The following is a 13818-nucleotide window of genomic DNA, read 5'->3' as shown; positions in this document are numbered from 1 at the left end:
GCTGGCAAGAAGTTGCTTAATCATAACTGATGCAGTGAGTAGCTTCTCGTTTCTTAAACAACCATGTCTGAAGACATATCCTGTGGTAGTAGCAAAGATATTTTATCTGTTTTAGAAGGTTAAACTCACTTGTCTGCATCAAGGAAAGAAAACAACTTGATGCAGTTGACTTTTAGTTGAATTTTAGAAACTATTAAAATTAGCTTAAGAAATGTTCAGTGAAATATTGAAACCTAGAAGGATAGTGCTAAACCATCATCTTCAAAGTAGAAATGCAGTCAGAAATTTTTTACAGAAACAAGAGCACTTAAATATCTGGTAAAATCAAATTGTAAAAAAACAAGAGTAGAACTTATGTATAACTAAATTTATGTTTAATATGTAAGGTAAGAGCATTTCGACATGCACAATGTAAAGTGAACTCAATGGATTGTGATTAAACAACTGTTTTGGCTTAAGAAATCCACTTATCAGTGAGGCTAACCAGACAAACCTTCAATTTACCAGGGAGCATAATGTCAGGGTGGGGTGCAAATATACATGAAATTGTCTTATTGAAAGTGACTTATGTCCAACGAGCAAAAAAATGAAATGTAAATGTGCAGGTGTGCAGTGTCCATAAATGTCCTGAATGAGTGCAAAAAGACAAATGTCCATAAGTGTGTATGCAAAATGTCCTGTGTGGCGTAATCTGTGGTGTTGTGATCTGGGGTTGCTTCTGCTGGTCAGGTGTAGGTTTAACAATGTTATTTGCCCAAGAAATTAGATCAGCTGACTACCTGAATATACTGAATGACCAGGTTTTTCTATCAATGGATTTTTTTTCTTTCCCTAATGACACAGGCATATTCTAAGATGAAGATACCAGCTCAAATTATAAAAGAGTGGTTCAGGGAGCAACCTGAACCCTATTGAGAATCTTTGGGATGCGCTAGAGAAGCCTTTATGCAGCAGTCTGACCTCTCATCACTAATATAAGGTGTTGGAGAGAAATTAATGCGACTCTGGGCAAAAATAAATGTTGTGACATTGCATAAGGTTGCCGAACTTAAATATTAGAGTGTGCGACTTTTTTGTTTATAGCGTATGTGCCAGCCAATGTATACACACTTTAATATGAAAATATGCACAAACAATTACGGTCACATGATGGCATCAACGACGGAACGACTACTGACATCTTTAGAGGAACCATAATTCTACACATTGCTGCATAATTGAAGTTATAAAAGAGAGCATAGATAACAACGGCTGACGTGTCTGTGTGTGTATACACGTACGTACGTAGTACTGGAATACAGAATATGATGGTTTTGAATTACTTGATTTTGCCAAATTTAGGTTTTATTTTATTCTAACTTTAACATTTTTTAGGCATTCATTAACCATCTGAAGTTTGTATATAGGTTTTAAGAGTTGCAGGTAAAGTAATCTTTACATAGGCAAATACTACTGCCGATTGAGAAATTCCGACGCCAGGCTAAACGGAACTGCGTGTCACGGAGTAAAAACATTTAGCCTGTGGGAAAGAGAGTTTTGTGCGTTAGGGCAGGGCAGCCGCTCAGGTGGTGTGAGCTGCTCTACTGCTTCTCCCTGCGCTCACTCAGCCGTGACGGCGGAAGGCGGCAGCCGCAACACCTCAGTGACACCGAGCTGCGCGAACTGAACGACGCTTTCCTGACAATCACCTTTTTAAACCTAGCTATGACACGAGGAGAATTATGCAGCATTTCAAAGGCAACGGCGTTTTCCATCGCTGTGCTTACTTCTCACATCAATTTCATCTTGAAATCATCCCCTGCATTTAGCTGAATCGCTGGTTGTAACCGAGAGCTAGCTCAGGTCTCTTTTCGCCTGGGTAGCACAAGGGGCTTTTACCGAGCAAAGCTCCAGCGTTACATTTTAGACTGTTTTTGTTGTCGGTGTAAGGAAAATCATCCAGTAGACATGGGAATCATTTTTACAAAGTTATGGAGGCTGTTCAACCACCAAGGTGGGTCTTATGTCAACGTTTAAGAAGACAATAGATATTTAGCAAAGTTAGCTAGCCAGCTAGCTGACAACTAGCTTTGTGAAGTTTAGATACGGTTGCGATATGAGTATGATACACCTTCTGACTTAAAAAAAAAAAAACGAGGCTTGTTATTGTCTTACTGTGTGTCAGCGATAGCAAAAAAATATATATATATCTCGTTGGTATGTAGCTGGTTGTGTTTTATAAGCTACCTGTTTGACACATGCTAATGTGTTTTCCAGACGCTAGCAGTTCGGGGCTAACACTGGGCCTGACCGAGCTGCTTTCTGTTTCAGCATTAGCGCGGAAGAGAAACTGCTTATGGGAAATATGAAACGCTGTCAAATATTAAAAACACCAGACTGTTTTCCGTCATTATTTAGTGTCCTAATGCTGTCCATCTGTTTTTGGCGATAGCTCTTCGTTATTATTGTCTGCGTAGGCCTGTAGACCTGCAATATCTGTGCGAAATAACACACATCCAAAAACATATAAGCATCACTATTCGTTTTGCAGTACTTTTATCCTGTTTTGTAATGCTGTGTATGATTTACAGCACTGTTGTTGTTGTTGTTTTAATAAGTTAAATATCCTTACTATGGCCAAGCATGTCTGAAGCTGATTTGACAGTTCTAGGTAGTTTCTCATGGAGATTACACTATCCTACACTTACCTGCTTTGAAAGTAAGCTATGACCGAACCAAAGACGTCTCTAAATGAAGAGACAAGTGTGTATTCATTGCTGCTATCTTGATTTGTTTTTGTAAAATATGTGATGCAGGGACAGACTGAAGAAATCCTTCAATGTTTATGTAAAGACAGACACAAGCTCTGAGCCAGTGCTGACTGAGAAGGGCCTCTGTGTGATACCCTGCAGTATTCATGGCTTCTTGTTCATTATAAATGATGTGACCTAGTATTGGCGTGAACCCTGGCAGCGCTGCCTGCTCAGGTTTCACTTGAAAGTCAACATGTCTAGAAAGTACATTGCAACATGAAGATGCACCGTTCAAGCCTTCTTGTCATAAAGTTCAGTTACAGACAACACAGGATATTATTTGTCTTAGAGCATAAAGAATTACCCACAAAACTCAAACCTTTGTTGCCTCTGTGTAAAGTACTCAGGATTGGAATATGATCCCATGGAGCATGTTTTTACTAAAGATAACTGTTCGCTGAACAACTGTAGTGCATATTCCAAATCATACTCTTTTAAGAGGGTAAATGGTATTTGAGGCCAAAATGTTAAGGTATTAAGATGTACACCTTTACAGCTGACTAAATGCACGTAATAGCACCAACAAATAGTGTTGAGTGATTGTAGGTGGAATGCTGCAAGACAGGAGTGCATTGTTCCAACTTCAATGTGAATAGGATAGCCGTAGGGATAATTTTAACAATTGTGGCTGTCTAGACAGTTTCTATGTCCTGTCATTTGGAAAAGGGAAGTGGCATTTTGTAATTCCATCATCTTACTTTTGTACCCACACACAGGATACAACAGATAGTTGTGGTAAATGTAGTTTTTTTTTTTTTCCCTTGCGAAATTATTTGAAAGTATACTGCCTGGCCACAAAAAAGCCAGCATTTCAGAAGGAGCAAATTTTTCGACCTGCATCACTTAAAAAAAAGTAGAAGTCACAGTTATGTTTAATAGTTAAAATAACCTAATCAGGAAAAGAACACTTCAGTGTCTTAGGGAGCATAAAGGTTGGACTTCAGCGCAGTGGAAAAGGTCATGTGGTTTGATAAGCTTGACCCTTTACCAGAGTGATGGGTGTGTCAGGGTAAAAAGAGACGCACATGAAGCGATTCACCCAGCATGCATAGTAGTGATGGTTTGTTTATGAATGATTCGTTCTTTTTAAACGATTCTCCTCAATGAGTCTTCAAGTCCCGAGTCGTTTGGTCCTTTGTCCCGCAACTCCCATAGACGCTATGCGGTGCAATAGATTTAAAAGAACGAATGACTCAGACTGAAAGATATGAGAGGTGAGCTACTCATTCTGTTTATTATAATATGTTCTTAGCTGTATTGTAATATTTTGATTACTGGTACTATAGCCAAAATTTGTGTTTGTAGACGTATTAGGGGTCTTTTTAATTGAAAATGCAACATTTTATTTTATTTATTATCAAAGGAACGAAATGAACCAAATGACTCAAAAAAAGAAGATTTGTTCATTTTGATGAATAAGATTCAAAGAACTGAGTCACTAAAATGATTCAAACTTCTCATCACTAATGCATAGTGGCCACTATACATGTCTCTAGAGGCAGTGTTATGCTCTGGAATTGCTTAGTTGGTCAGGTGTATGCTTAGCGTCCTTTTGTGTAAATACACTGAAGCCAGCTGATGATCTTAATGTACTGAATGACGTTGAAGTTGTGTTGTCTATTTTATTTGTTATCTATTAATTTTTTCTTCCTTGATGAAACAAGCACATTCCACACATCAACTACTTTAAATATTTGAATCCTGCCATAAGGAATCTTTTCAACACACTCTGCAGGTGGTCAGCTTGAAGTGTGCAACCTTTTCTGACCAGGCAATGTATGTAATAGGACCTGCTGCACCATATCTAAGTTGCAAATTTATCCATAGACACAACTATATTACAGTAGCACTGAGATGCCTCACATAACCATTTTTGGGGGGGGGGGTCACATCAAAGTAAATGCAAGGATAGTTCTTCACATAAACCCCTGTTTCAAAGATGAAAGGAATAGTAAGCATTAAGGTTGATTTAGGAATATAATTTTGGATCAGTTTATCAAATTAAAAACATGTCACAAAGTGTAGTTTTCACCTAGCTCTCTAACATAAATTTTGAAATGTAAAACCCTGAATGAACAAGACAAAATTAAGAAAAACTAAACCTCAAAAAAAAAAAAAAAGTTGGATCCCAGATGTGGAAAATTTAATTTAATTCGTCAGAATGAGGTAAATGTTGTGATGTGTATTAGGTAGTTTGAAATTAAATGCACAGATTGCAAATGTATTGTCGTCAAAGGTTTGCTCAGTCTAAACATACATTCTAGTATGCTTCTTTGTAGCTTTCACTCTGTTCCCAGAGTTTCTGTGCAACAGCTAAAGTTGCCCGATTAGGTTTAATTAACTAATGCCGTAAGTTACATCCCAGTTAAATTGTTTGTAAAATGGTTTGTCAGTTAGTATGCATGTTAGTTTTTATTGTGTGCGCACATGTGCGTAAGATAATTCGGATAAAAATGACAATATAAACTAATGTATGGAATGATGAGGTATATACTAGCCCCTAAACACAACAACAGAAGAAAATGTGCCTTGAGGGGACACAAAAAGTATCAAAAGGAGTAAATCAGAAATGTACTGCTTTACAGTTTCTGATTGGCTGGTGTTGGGTCCATCCGCTTGTCTCTGATTGGTTGGAATTCAGCAAGCGAGCATTGAGAAAGAGACAAAGGGAGAAGGGGAGAGTGGAAGCTTATAAAATCTAAACACAAAACTCTGAGATTTGCATTCACGTTTTTGGCACGAAAATAACAGCACACTACTTCAACTCCACTAAGTAAACTGACTAGTTTGTTGAGGACTGCCTCCTTGTTAAACATCACATGATTGTCAGCAAAACACTGTACACGCGGACGAGCTATGAGAGAAGTGATTGTGTTGTATGACTGAATCATTTATTAATTTCTGACCTCATTGGCAAATTTATGTTGTTTTGTTTTACGTTGTGTGAGTGACCAATGATTGTTGACTGATACAGCATCTGGGATTTGATGTCAAGTAAATAATAGAACATGTAAGTGCAACATGATCTGAATGCAAGACAATACAGTCATTTTTAAAAGTTACTACCCCCTCTTTTAATTCTATTTGATATTATATAGATGATATAAAAATCATTTGAACATAGCAGGTCTTAGTACTAGGCAAATACAGGCTCAGACAAACAACTTTTCACCGTGCCATTAATAATTTAACAAAAATGAAGCCAAAAAGGATAAAACAAAACCCTATGAGGCAGTGCTAAAAATCTGCCCACTCTGGATGGAAATAATATTAGCAGTAGCACTCAAATGTATTACATACTTTGTTTCACTAAATTTACTTTATTACCTGCACAGGAAACATTTCTACAGCCCAAAATGATTATAAAGCCTAATTGGGCAGGAAACCACACAATTTGACAACGCTGTTCTAAAAAATATATATTTTTCCTTTTTACACTGCCTGGCCAAAGAAAAGAAAAAAAAAAACACTGTTGATGAGGCAAAAACAGGAGATTTTGAAATGATTGTAAGTTGATCAAGAATCATCCAACACATCTTTAAATTTAAAGGATAGTACCGAACCATAAGCTTTGTGGAAGAAATGTAGTCTGGGGGAAGAAAACAATCGTTAATGGAGATCATTTATACGCTTGGTGAAGTTGCATCATAAAAAATCAACAATAGAAATCCCAGTTATGGTTAATAGTGAAAGCAAAAACATTTCTAAACACACGGTGCCATATGAAAGCTAAGGACTGGGACTAAACAGCTGTGTGACCATATGGAAATTGAAATTGACTCTATTCCAGTGCGTTAGAATGTCTAGATAAAAAAGAATTACATGAAGTAATACACTCATTATGCATAGGGCACAGTGTACAAACCTCTGAAAGTAGTATAGGAAATATTGTCCATGTAACCACAGCTGTAAACAGACAAAGAAATGAAAGGTTTTCATGATGTAATTTGTAAAAGCAATGTCAAAAAGCTTTGAAACACTGACTACAACAACTCATTGAGGCTGCTAAAGATGAATACCTTATCAAATGTCAGCAACGCTGTATTTTCTTTATACTCAGGAGAAAAATAGCTTTGCACTTTCTTCTCTGATTGCTTTTATGGTCCCTTTAGGATTTCGCATGATCATTTCTATAACATTTTTTGGATGTCTTACAGTATGTGTTCTTAAAATATAAAACAAACTGTTATTTGGAACAGCCGAAAGACAAAGAAGAAGAAGAAGTTATTTGAACATTTCATTTCAGATTTAGTGTTTATAATAATTTTCACTCTTCTTAAACAGTTTTCCACTAGATTTAGTGGATTGGCACTTTTGTACTCCTTGTAAACACAAGAGCATTAGTGACGTGAGGTACTGATGTTAGTTGATGAGGCCTGGGAACAAGTCCTAATGTGCCCCTTGGTTTTAATGAATGCCACAGTCTACACACATTTTGTATATGGCACAAATCCTAATTACATGATTCCAAATTTGTGGTACCAGTTAAGGAAATAATCCTGTAATGTGTGTGATGGTCAGATGTATTTTATATTCGCACAAATTTGTTTACTACAGCCATATCCACAGCCGTTATTTTCCTTCTTACACAAACACTACACTGTTAGAGGTCAAAGCACACAAATATGAACTAAATGATGATCGTAGTTAACTGATTTCTGTTGCTTATATTTGCACTTGCAACCATTAAAATTTGGAATGATTTTGACTCGTGCAGAGCAAAAAGCATTTCTGAAACATTAGTCACTGAACTTAATGACGCTAGAACATAGCGATCATCCTTGTTTTTTTTTTTTTTTACTCTCTCAGACAGAACAACACACCTGCTTTTTAAGCATAACTATGACATTGTTTGCTTCTTTCTTTTATACTTTGGTGTACATGCGTATTATTATGGTAATAAGGAATGGGTGCAGCACTGTATTATTTTTATTGTGAAGCACAGTGTACATTAACATTCCTTTTTAAAACACTTGGGTTGTTCTCTAGGTTAATTATAGTTTAATTTAAACAGTCAATTAACCAGTAAATTTACAAGAACCAGTTTTGTGACGCAGTCGTAGTAGCTGGACCTGTTACCAGCGCTTTACTGTGCTGCTCTGCCTGACGTCTGACCTTGGTTCACAGGTGTTGTATGCGTGTAGCGTAGGGGTTTGTTTGAAAAGCATGCTGACGTTTTGACTGTTTAACCAAGAAACATGTTTGCTTTGTTCCATATTCACAGCTGTGTAACAAGTAAAACTGTAAATATAGTTAAACAGATCTTGAGAATTTAACTTCCATTAACCCTAAATCTTCTCATATACACATTTGCATTGTTTTGTAATTAACTGTTTATTTTCTTACATGATATTGTAGCAGTGTTAAGTTGGTAAAACATTAGTGTATTTAGTTTTATTTAACTTTTGTTTGTTTATTTATTTATTTTTTAAATTACTATTACAATAGTTCTGGGCCCTTTGATTTTGATACTCTCTGTGTTTTATGTGAAACCAGAAGCACAAGGGACTTGGTACAAATAGTTTTCATGTTCAGACTGTTCTTTTTCCAAATGACTTCATTACACGCACAGTTGGCTACCTCTGTACATGTAGTACAGAATTACATGTACAAGTCAGTTGTTACTTGTTTGATAACCTAGTTAGTAAATTTATAATCTTATCAGTATTTAATGTCATATCAGTAAAGATTGCTTTTCTTAAGCAAATACTCTTGTAAAAAATGCACTTTTGACACATTGAAATACAGAATTACTATTATTATTGTTGTTGTAATTGTCTTATTTATTTTATTTTTGTTTGCATACTTGCTTGTTTTGTTTTAGTGTGATGTAAATCAGTTATGTGATATCCTGAATATGTTTTTGTCCTTTTCTTAAGTGAAAAAAATTTATTTTAGTGTTCCTAACCATATTTCTTTTTGTCATTTAGAGCATAAAGTCATAATTGTTGGACTGGACAATGCAGGCAAGACAACAATTCTTTATCAATTGTGAGTACTTAGTTTACTTGTATACAGATTATTGTTGAATGTATTATTCTAACAAGTAATATGAAGCATGACTATTTCATTTATTCATTTTTTCATTTTTTTGTTAAGATGTTAAGAATAAAAATATACATTGGAAATATGATTAAATATCTCATTAAATTGAATTGTATTTATTGTTAAATGTATCGGTCCATTTTTATTTTGTTTTATTGCTCATCTCCTAAGGAATTCTAGAGCCTGTTAATTGCTGTGGTTAATTTATCTCTGTAACTAAGCATGATTTTACTGCAGTGAAATTAATCGTAAAATTAACACAGCAGTAGCACTTCCCCTGTCACAGGAGAGCATGAGCGGCTGGTTTTATGTGAAATCTTTGAGCATGCTTTGTTACATTTTTTTTTAAACTAAACTGTTATTATATGTATATGACTTCTACATAATTCAACTTTCTGCATTATTCAGTTCATCTTGATTAATAGTGGTAACATTATTAACAATGTTTATTTGGTGTGTGTTTGATCCTCAGTTCTATGAATGAAGTAGTTCACACCTCACCCACGATAGGCAGCAATGTAGAGGAGATTGTTGTGAACAACACTCATTTCCTCATGTGGGATATAGGAGGCCAGGAATCTCTGCGTTCCTCATGGAATACTTACTACACTAACACAGAGGTATGCTTACTAAATTTATTTTGGCAAGTTGCTCTTTTTCTTCTCTTCTTCTTTTGTACTGTATACTGACATTATAATAGAAAAACATTTCATTATATTTTGGTTCTGGTTACAGTTTGTGATAGTTGTGGTGGACAGCACAGACAGAGAGAGGATCTCTGTGACCAGAGAAGAGCTCTACAGAATGCTAGCTCATGAGGTGAGTCCTGCATTCGTATAATGGTTACTGCACACCACCTCTATTTTCCTGATGTTTTTATTCAAATTAGTTAGGATTTGTTGAGGTCTCGTGCTCTGACATGATGAGGCCTTATCATAACAGAATAATCAAATCAAGTCTATAGCACAATATGCACAAATGTGTGCTTTACAAATAAAAATAATGTTAAAAATATTAACTGTAAAGAATGTAATACCATCCACAGTCAAATATCATTCTAAGTGCAACAAAAAAGAATTTACCCACCCTATATTCATATTAGTTTACACTTCAAATTAGAAGATAATAAGCTCAAACTCAATTGTAGTTATATGTTCTGGATTTTTGCATCGTCAAAGTTTTAAAAAGTATAAATGTCATAATAAAAGACATTGAAATGTAGATCAAGTGAAGACAACAATAATGCATTTAATGCATTTATCTGTTGTAATGCACTTAATGTATTTAAGTCATTTATTTTTTTATTTTTTGAATTTTTTTTTTACCTCAGGTAATGAGACAGAGACTGATGTGGAAGATTGGGATAGTCAACCTGTTAACTCAATTCCCCTTCTAATCTTGTAATTCTTTAAAGATTTGAAAAACGAGCAAGTTCTTGCAAATTCTTGTTTTGACGTCGAACGTCTTGTGATCACAACTGAACCAATGGTTTTTCTCTCTCTTGCGCTGCGGAATTGTGGGTAATCGTCTCCTTCGCTTGGTCTTGGTGCACATCTCTTACTGGTATAATCAACACAATAACACTGTGACCACTTGTGTGTGCGTAAATCATCTTTTATTTTGTGTTTGTAAGCGCATGTGTACAGCGTGCGTGTAAACACGTATTCTTATAACATACGTGTGCACGCGTATAAAGCAAACGAAAGTCTCATTAAAGAGGTTAAAGATCCATTTTCTCCCTCTCTGTTTCACCCCGTCGGTGTGTGTGTACGTGTGTAACACATAATTTGACCGTCACACACACGCTTTTACACAACCCCCACACCTCCTCTCGGCTTGACCCATACTCGCACACACAAACACACACACTCTCTACACAGAAACACTGCTCTGTCACGATTCTTTTCAAAGATAAAGTGCAGGTTCATTTGTTGTTTTTGACAGCAGTGATTTTGTTAGTATGCGCTCATGCGAGTGTCATTAGCGATGTTCCTTGCAAATTTTTCCGATAAAACAGTCTTTCCATTAATGTGTGTGTGTGTGACTTAAATAACTTAATTATAAAAAACTTAAATAAGAGAGGAGAAAATAAGAAGAGGAATCAGCCCCTCCTGTTTCCCCCCTCTTCTCTTACTTTAGCTTCACACACCCACACTCTCATACACTCACACACACACATACAGCGCCTGCGTACATAAACGGAAAAACCTATCTGTCGGGATTTAGTTTAACTTTTTTTTTAAAGGTAAAGTACAGGTTAATTAATTTATTTTTACTTAAAATTTTGTATACATTTTATGTATTTATTTTTGGGGCTAATAATTTAAGTTTTCGTTATTTCTTATGGGAAATTTTGCTTTGATTTATGAGTGTTTTGGAATACGAATACTTTTATTGGAGTCAGAATTGTTTAGGAAATCTTTTTAAAGCAAGATCGTTCAGTAGTTTGCATTTATTCTTTTCCCAGGACCTTAAAAAGGCTGGTTTGTTGGTGTTTGCCAACAAGCAGGATGTAAAAGGTTGTATGACTGTAGCTGAAATCTCACAGAGCCTACAGCTTACTTCTGTTAAGGACCACCAGTGGCACATCCAGGCCTGCTGTGCTCTTACAGGGGAAGGGTAAGAATATATTTCCTTTTACACTAGCCAGATGTATGTAGCTGTCTGCATGGCACTGACTAGATGATTATGATTTTTATTAGGTGTTTGCTCAGAGAAATAACCAAACTGCATTGATATCTGAGCACACAGAACTCTGTATTTGTAACATTAATTGGGACATACTGACTGTTAGGGATAGAAATCAGCAGTCCTCAACCAATTCGATATCATGATACATAGGCATCGATTTGGTTTATATTATGATTCTGTAAGTATCTACATTTTATAAAAATCCTGATTTAATGTTTAATTTTTTTTTCAGATTTCATTACAATTTTAAGACCTTGAACTTTGACCATCACTAGTATGCAACCTTGAAAGTTTTTTAAATTGGATGTAGCCCATTTATTATATTATTCACACATAAAAATCAAGAACAGCGATTAAATAATACAAAGTAACTTTTAATACAAATGTAATATTTTGACTTAAAATTAAATTGAACAAAAAGGCTACATTACTGAGCAGCACATTTTTCTCATCTGCCATAACTATTGGTTCAAAACAAACTTGGCAAATAATTCAGTCCTGACATATACTAGTGTGTTTAAATGTCTCAAGTCTCAAAAACCAAATTTAAAATAATTGCGAGTTGAGCATTTGCAGGCACATAAGCACACACGGCTTTAAATGTGCAGATGTTTTAATTCTAATTTGCGCCTGCAGTGCTTTGTGACTAGCGTGTGTAATGAGCAGGTTTTAAGACTAATTCGCTTGCAGGTGTTTGGGGAGAAAAAAGACAGATCCATGGCTTTTTAACACATGCAACTTTTAATAGCAAAAGTGTAAAATAATAATAAAAGAACGGCACACTGGTGTTCAGCTAATTAGTTGCCATGACTTTCTTTTATGACTTTTTTTTTTTTTTAATTCATGCAATAAGATAAACATTTCTGTGGGTTTCAAATGTGTCAAGTTGTGATGATATTTGATCTGTACTTGATTTCGACCTTTTTGTACATACCCTGTATTTCTCTGTAACATGTACTTCTTTAGTACCTGTAATGAATTTAAAAACACACTTTTGTATGCTGTATGTTTTGCATAATATGCATTAGTCTCATTACTGTGTGTATAAACTGTTTAATTAATAATTCCCTGTAACATTTTAGTTCTTATGATTCATAGTTTGAAAAGTAAATTGTAGTATTAATAATAATTGCAGTAAATTAGCAGAGTTCATACAGTATATACAAGTACATACACACTCATAATGAAGATTTTACCTTAAAAGTCCTACTTTCTGCTTCTAATCTAGCTTTATAGGAAGTCCAATAAATGTTATACTGACTCAGTGCCAAATAAATTGACTGCAGTTAGTGAACACATTTTATGACTTTTTTTAATGGAATGTAATGATTATAATGTAACTTTATCTGTGTGCAGACTGTGTCAGGGACTTGAGTGGATGATGTCACGACTGCGAGTGAGATGACTCCTGACCGTAGCAAACGGTGCACACTCTTTCCCCTCCAAGCATGGAGGCCAACTGTCGCTCACTGTGAAGGTGGCGTGGAGATGTCACCTGGACTTGTGTGATTAATTTATTACAGCTCACGGAGAACTGTGAACAAAAATCTTCAACTAACTATTCAAAAGGTTTAGGAAGAGCAAAACCACATAATATCAGTGTTTTTCTGCCCAGTTGCTCTCTAAAGAGTCTAACAGGAAAGATGCAGAGAAGCATATGGACTGAGCGCATGTGTAAATGAGTGAGGCTCTGCATGGAGTGACTTTGCAGTATTGTCTGACTGCCTTACATAGTATTGCTCTGTGTGTTCAGTCCAGTATTTACATTGACCTTGAGCCTTTTCCTGAACCACTCAGAGACCAGGACATCAAAATCAAGACTAAAACACCATGCAGTGGAAGACTTCAGTTTATGTAAGGAAAAAAATAAATAAAGTGTTTTTACTCATGGAACCTGGAGATAGTGGTCATTTTGTTTGTTGTCACAGTGATTGAAACATAGTTTGTGACTTGAAGTACGAGTCACACTTTATCACAAAAATAAACGTTATACTTAACCTGAGCATCTCTCTAGTAACTTGCAGACAATAAGCTTTTTCATGATTACCTGGACATGAGGTATGTAAGTTATGGAAAACATTATTTGTATGTTTGTAGTTGCTTTATTTTTTGGAAATTATTTTGGGCTACAGCTTTCCCCGCATTGTGACCCTCTTCCAGGGATACATCACCGGTATGCATAAGTGTTAGCAGAGTAACACTTTATGGCAGGAGCATGGTACATAAAAAAGTAGGATTGCAACAAGTAAAAAAATAAATAAGAAAAAAAAATTAAATACACTGAATTGGC

At 35.5% G+C, this 13818-nt stretch overlaps 1 protein-coding gene across 1 annotated transcript; it reads left to right on the top strand.

Annotated features, from left to right (window-relative positions):
- Positions 1–1526: 1526 nt before the first annotated feature.
- On the top strand, positions 1527–13421 carry arl5a (ADP-ribosylation factor-like 5A). Its single transcript, XM_053496899.1, has 6 exons — positions 1527–1993; positions 8723–8783; positions 9310–9457; positions 9573–9656; positions 11305–11456; positions 12885–13421. The coding sequence occupies exons 1-6, from the start codon at positions 1948–1950 to the stop codon at positions 12931–12933; spliced, it is 540 nt and encodes a 179-aa protein (XP_053352874.1). The 5' UTR covers positions 1527–1947; the 3' UTR covers positions 12934–13421.
- The last annotated feature ends 397 nt before the right edge of the window (positions 13422–13818 follow it).

The sequence above is a fragment of the Clarias gariepinus genome, chromosome 5 (genome assembly GCF_024256425.1).
Source record: "Clarias gariepinus isolate MV-2021 ecotype Netherlands chromosome 5, CGAR_prim_01v2, whole genome shotgun sequence".
Taxonomy (NCBI): Eukaryota; Metazoa; Chordata; class Actinopteri; order Siluriformes; family Clariidae; genus Clarias; species Clarias gariepinus.
The sequence above is the reverse complement of the archived record's forward strand: the minus strand, read 5'-3'. Positions and strand labels throughout refer to the sequence as shown.